Here is a 6,185-nt window from a genome sequence, read left to right on the forward strand (position 1 = left end):
TAAAAAAAGGCTGATGGATTGAATTCACTTTCGAGACACACACACACAAACACACAAAAACAAACACTCGCGCACACACAGGCCATTTCATTTTGTCTCAGCTTAAGTGGATTTGGCTGTTGGTCAGTTCAGTGCAAGGTGAAACGCAAACTGCTGTTGCCTTTCAGTGATGTGGTGGTGACACCTACAGGTTGGATGAGGTACTGCTTTAAAACGGCCTGGTCAAATACAAGTATTTAAAGAGGGCGAAAAAAAAAGGCTGAAAAGTCCTAAAGACTAAATGTAAACTATAGGTTGTGTAAAAAAAAAAAAAAAAAAAAAAAAACACTGATTACTGTCAAAAAAAAGTTCTTCAAACTAACTCAACTACTGAAACAAATCAGCGGTTTTCCCTTCAATGGTCAGCAGGTCAAAATATCTGTTCAGTCGGAGTTCCTCTACTGTAACTGACCGGTATTAAAGTCTCACTACACACTATTTCAACAAAACATCACACACCAAAATAAGAGCAATCTCAAGTATTCATTGCCCACAAAACAAGAAAAAAAAATGTGTGTTCATGGAAACAAAGGTCAAACTGAGGTCAATTATTGCATCAATGGGGCAAAGTAAGCTCCTTAATACCAACAACATCAATACGTCATCGAAGTTAATATGAGATGACATTTTTTTTTTAATTTCTCCAAAATAAAAGTCACAACAACAAACTCTGAGGTTATTGTTGCCTTTGAACTTTAAATATTTGCAGTGTGAATTTCATTTTTGTTTTTAGCGCAGGTTATTATTGTTCTTATTTCACAAAGGGTAATCTTTTACTAATTTTACTTGACTTTGGTTTGTTTGTTTGTTGTTTTGTTGTTTTGCGTGGTGTACTTTGTGGAAGAAAGAATCTGTAGTAGTCACACAAGCAGGATGAAGCAACACAATTAAATCTGCCAAAGACCTGCAACTAATGACTGTACTGTTTATTATTTTCCAATTCACTGATCCAATTAAAGATCATCACTTTCTTTTTCTTTTTTAACCAGAGCCCAAGGTGACAACTTTAGATTGCATTTTTCTTTGTCCAAAAAAACTCAACAGTATCCAGTAAACTCCAACATAAATCAACAAACTGTCATATCAAGACTCTTATTTTAACTCTATTTGTGTTTAATTTTATGCATTTCATCTGTTTCTTATGCATCTAATTTATTTTCTATATTTTTAAATGTTCCTTTATATCTGTGAAACACTGCATATAATTATCTTGCTGTGAAGTACTTTGAGCTGCATTTCTTATATCAAAGGTGCGAAACAAATAAAGTTTATTATTATTAATACCGTCAACTATCATGAAAGTTGTTGATTATTTTTCTGTTGATGTCCACAAGCATCTTAATAAAAAAAAGTGCTTACCTTCATAACAGGTGGTCCGATGACGTGTTGATGAGGTCCAGCAGTGGTCCGACAGTCACCTCTGACGTCATCATACCATGACAACTTCCGGTCCTTCTGACGTCACTGATCCGTGGAAACGTGCACAAACACGCCTGAAAACAAGTTGGACAGCCGGCAGGTAAACCTGGAACACGTCCGTTACAGAACAGCTGGCTGAAAGAACCATTTATTACCTTCTGGTAACCCCCCCCCCTCCGTACGTCCCGCCCCCTAGTTACTGCATCCCTCGCAGCCATTTTTAAAGTTATGAATACATCAACGACGGCAGAAGAATTGCTGCTAAAAGTAATAAAACATTTTAAACCATGACGTTTTAGTTTGTGGCTATCTTGAAAAAAAAAAAAAACTACAATTTTCCAGAAATATGCAGCAGTTGATAAACTACAACGAGCCAAATCAGTTTAAATCCATCTTGGAACAGAATAAAAACGTGATTTTAGTAAATAAAACTCCTTCAGAAGCAATTGTTGAAATATTTTTTGTAACTTTCTTTTCGTGCAACAACTCCAAGTCCGCAGCTCTCTGGTGGGCAAAAGTGTACATTACACCCATTTGGTTATTAATTCTAGAGAGAAAAATCCAATGTAATAATGTCCTTCTTTGCCGATATAGTAGTACAGTAATTCTGCCAACCTGATGATGGGAAACAGTAATAGTATTTGTGACACATTTTCAAACCCGTGTTTATTGATCCACTCTGCTTATGGTTTCAAAAAGCAACTCCGATACAACACAGCCAGCATTTTACTTCAGAATAAAAATCTCGTAAAAACACACACATACAAACACGCCTGAGAAAATGAAAACAAAAAGAAATCACATACACACACACACCTTCGTCCCAACAAGCACACACAAACACACATACAGACACACGCACGCCTTAAATAGCAGCTTTTTTTTTTTTACAGCAAACGAACAAAAACAAAAAAGCAAAAATTATGACATCAAACAATAACAGAAACACAAATCATTTACGTTTAGAAAAAGTACCTCATGATGCATTTACTCTGAAATTACTCGTGAATTTCTGCTGAAAATTAGGGAACAAAAAAATAAAATCACAGAGAAGGTTAAAGGTCAAAACACTAAGAAATAAAATTCTATATCAGGATGAATAGAATATTGTTTTACACTCGGCAAACACTTTATTAGAAACACCTGTGCAACATAATGGGATCCAGAGTAAGCACTGTTTACTTTAATCTGTGTTAATGGACTGGACAAAATATTAGGAACACTTTTTAAAATGAAACAATCCAGCACGACAATCATCTTTTCTGAGAAATGCCAACAAAACTGTATAATTTCTGGCGGAGCTGTTTTGTTGGGTTTCAACAGGTGATTCTAATAAAGTGCTCGTGAGTGTCGGAACAGATAAAAGTCTCAACCGTCCATAAACTTTCTGTAAATATGAGGCTTTAAAACAGCAGAAGTAAAAACAAACACAACAGTTCACATTTTGAGGAGATACAGTATGAAAGCTAAACTAAAAGTCAACAACTACATTCAACAGAAAGAGAGAAAGAAACACAAAGTAAGACAGAAACCTTCCTCTGGTGGATTTACTTTTCATAAATCCTGTTTTTATGCTTATGATGACTCTAAGGACTTATCTCTTCTTTTTTTTTATCAACTTATTATTAACTTATCTCTTATTTAGTTCAGCAGGTCTCCACACCGCCCCCTACAGGTCATCGGTATATCGCATCTTTCTGAGGACAAAATGTTAGAAAAGGGGCGCAAAATGATAGAAAAAGCCAAATAATACTTCGTAGTTCGTATGGTTGGTTGTAACTCTTGAGGTCGTGGCTGACTGACGTCTCACAGCAACATGTTTCAAACCATCGAGACGAAACAGGACAAAAAAAAGACTTTAAAACTGTATGTAACAGCAGAAGTCCAAATTCACTGAGTGGAGCTTCATGCGTTCATGTTTCCAGACGCTGCAGACTGATTTTACTAAGAGTGAGTTTTAACTTTGGAGAAGAACCGGGACTCACAGCTCCGTCTTCCGCCCAGAGAGAGGCACCTGTGGCTGGATCTCCTCGTCCGACGACGCCCCTCCATCCTTCTTCTCCACAGGAGATTTGCTCTTTTTCTTCTTCTTCACCTTCTTCTCCTTCTTCTCCTTCTTCTTCTTGGCGGTCTTCTCGCCCTCTGAGCTGCCGTCGCCTCCTTCCTTCCCCTTCTTCCCTCCCTTCTTCTTCTTCTTCTTCTTGTCCTCGGCGATGGCGGCCTGGTCTCCCTTCTTCTTGGCGCTCCAGTCCTCGCTCAGGCAGGCTGGACGGAGAGATGACAAACAGGAGAGGAGGGAAAGAGAGAGGAAACACGAGGAAGAGGAAAAAACAGACGGAAAATGAGAAGGAGAAGAAAAATGAAATAAACCAAAAAGAAAAGGTGAAAAGTGAAAGATAGGAAGTCATGAAATTACCTGTGTCCTTTCCTTTGAGAACATGTTTCTCACACAGGTAAGTGGTCAGGTCCTCCTCCTGGCTGCCTTTGTACCAGTCCTCAATCACCTCCTCATACTGCTCCACCAACACATCACACTGACACACACACACACACACACACACACACACACACACACACACACACACAGATGATGATGGGTCATTTAAAGCAGCGATTTATTTGACCAAAATAAGAGCAAGTGGATATTAAAAAAATCTCGCAAAACTCAGTTTTCTTGTCACCGGGACGTTTCCCCGACGTACGCGTTCCATTTTAAAACCCCGGACGCGTCACTCATCCGACAGCGTTGGTCGGACGTTCAGTCGTCTCTGTGAATTCAGTTAAACGTGAAAAACACCTGTTTTTTAAGCTCGGCGACTTCCGCCGAAGTCTCGTTCCACAGCTCGTAGGGAATATCCATCACCACGTTCACACCTTTGTTCACCAGACCGTGAAGGGTGGAGAAGGTCTCCGACATGCCCTGAGAGACACACACACACACACACACACACACACACACACACACACACACACACACACACACACGACGGCGCTGTCAGGTGGGACACAAACTGGTTTTATTTGACAATGTTAATGTTGAAGGGTTTTTATTTTGAAGCTGGAAAAAGGTTTTGTTTGATGTGAAGACCAATGAAACGAAAGTAACTTAAATATCTAATATTTGCTGCTTTAACAGTTTGAACATTTGTTACTTTCGGGGTTTTAAATCTGAAGTCTTGTGTGATGAGTCTTAATAAAAAAAAATAATTGTATGCATCAAAGCTGCAGGTTGTTAAAATCAAAACAACGAGCTGAAAGACACTAAAACGCTGAGCAGAGTTGAGGGTAACGTTCCCGAGGACTCGGTCCCTTTCACATCCTGATCCCGCTGTCCACATGAAAGTATTGATTACAGCTGATTTCCTATTTTATCTTCTTCCTTCAGTTCAAACTGAGCTCCACGCTGTAAGAAATGAGGGCGTGGCCCCGGACTGACCTTGGCGAAGCGGTTGCTGCCGGTTCTCTCTTTGTGCAGGTTGTACTCCAGCAGCCTCTGACACACATTCTCCACCACCTCGATGAAGCGCAGGTCTCTGAGGGACGGGGAACAAGTTCGGGAGCTTTCAGATTTAAAGCGTTTTCAGGCAGGATGAAGATCTGAGAGTCGACGGGTCGAGTGACGAGTTTTAACCTGTTAATTTACTTTGAAGTAAAAAGTCTTAAACTGTTCGGGGGAACATTTCCTTCACGTGAGTGTATTTTATGAACGAAAAACACGCGTTTGAAAAACATTTTATCTCGTAAAAAGCTGAGAAGCTCGACGGACGGCGTGAATCTGATCGGGCTGTAATCTTAACTCGTCGTCCGATCGGCAGGGACGTGAGGACGAGACGACGAGGGACAGAAACGCGCTCCGGGACGACTTACGACTTGACGTATTTGATCGGCGGCGCCCCCTTGCTGTCGATGAAGCGGTAGTTCCTGCCGATGACTTCTTTGGTCTTCCCCGTCTCGTCGAACGCCGACTTCATCTCGATGCTGACGAATTTACACACTGAGGAGAGAACGACAGCAGAATGAAATGTTGGGACGCTCCAACAGTTCTCTGAGATTTATTTATTCATTTATATAAAAATCAGCAGACGGTTCATTCATCCAGTTTTTCTTTTTGCAGCTCGATTATTTGGCAGATCATTTTTCTCATTTCATAGTTTTGTCTCTAAAAAAACCAACAACAACAACAACAACAACAACAGTGAAATGTGTCATTAAACTGTTTTTTTTCCAATAACGGACCCAGAAAGCTCCAGATCGGAAGTATTCGTTGAATCCGATGATGTTGTTGCAGGATTTGTTTTTGTTGACGTCATTTCACAAACAAACGTGTAAACAGAGGCTCCACCGGCACACAGTGACGTCACACTAAACTCTTGTCGCCCCCCCCCCTCTCCCTCGCCCTCCCGGCTCTGCTGTGGGACCCTCGGAGGTCCTCGGACCTCGGTTTGAGAACCAGCACCCCGTTACCTTCACATTTGTTGGGCAGATTAACCCAGTCATCGTCTCCGACGGTCTTGGCTCCTCCGACCGACGAAATCATCAAGAGAAACGACACGAGCGTCGCTCCAGCCATCCCGTCTGCTGCGTCGGACTCCTGCTCTCGTGTGAACGTGGTCGAGTTTCTGTTTCAGCTGCAGATGTTCGTTATTTTCGTTTTCAAATCCTTTTTCTGGCACATCGCAGCTGCGAAATCTGAAAGCGCCACTTCCTACTATGGGCGTCGCGCACGC

General features: G+C 41.1%; 1 protein-coding gene across 1 annotated transcript; it reads right to left on the reverse strand.

The window, feature by feature from the left end:
- Positions 1 to 2,105: 2,105 nt before the first annotated feature.
- Positions 2,106 to 6,185, reverse strand: cnpy3 (canopy FGF signaling regulator 3). Its single transcript, XM_069172208.1, has 6 exons — positions 5,923 to 6,185; positions 5,326 to 5,452; positions 4,895 to 4,991; positions 4,256 to 4,378; positions 3,875 to 3,992; positions 2,106 to 3,723 (listed from the first exon to the last, which is right to left on the reverse strand). The coding sequence occupies exons 1-6, from the start codon at positions 6,026 to 6,028 to the stop codon at positions 3,440 to 3,442; spliced, it is 855 nt and encodes a 284-aa protein (XP_069028309.1). The 5' UTR covers positions 6,029 to 6,185; the 3' UTR covers positions 2,106 to 3,439.

The sequence above is a fragment of the Embiotoca jacksoni genome, unplaced genomic scaffold, assembly GCF_022577435.1.
Source record: "Embiotoca jacksoni isolate LCO1_2020_lvr unplaced genomic scaffold, fEmbJac1.0.p SCAF_51, whole genome shotgun sequence".
Taxonomy (NCBI): Eukaryota; Metazoa; Chordata; class Actinopteri; family Embiotocidae; genus Embiotoca; species Embiotoca jacksoni.

What these genes read in the sequence shown, in the direction of transcription:
- cnpy3 (XM_069172208.1), bottom strand. Translation starts at nt 6,028, where the DNA reads ATGGCTGGAGCGACGCTCGTGTCGTTTCTCTTGATGATTTCGTCGGTC. An exon ending in TCTGCCCAACAAATGTGAAG is followed by an intron (nt 5,453 to 5,922) that starts GTAACGGGGTGC and finishes TTCTCTCCTCAG; the next exon opens with TGTGTAAATTCGTCAGCATC. An exon ending in CCGATCAAATACGTCAAGTC is followed by an intron (nt 4,992 to 5,325) that starts GTAAGTCGTCCC and finishes CCCGTCCCTCAG; the next exon opens with AGACCTGCGCTTCATCGAGG.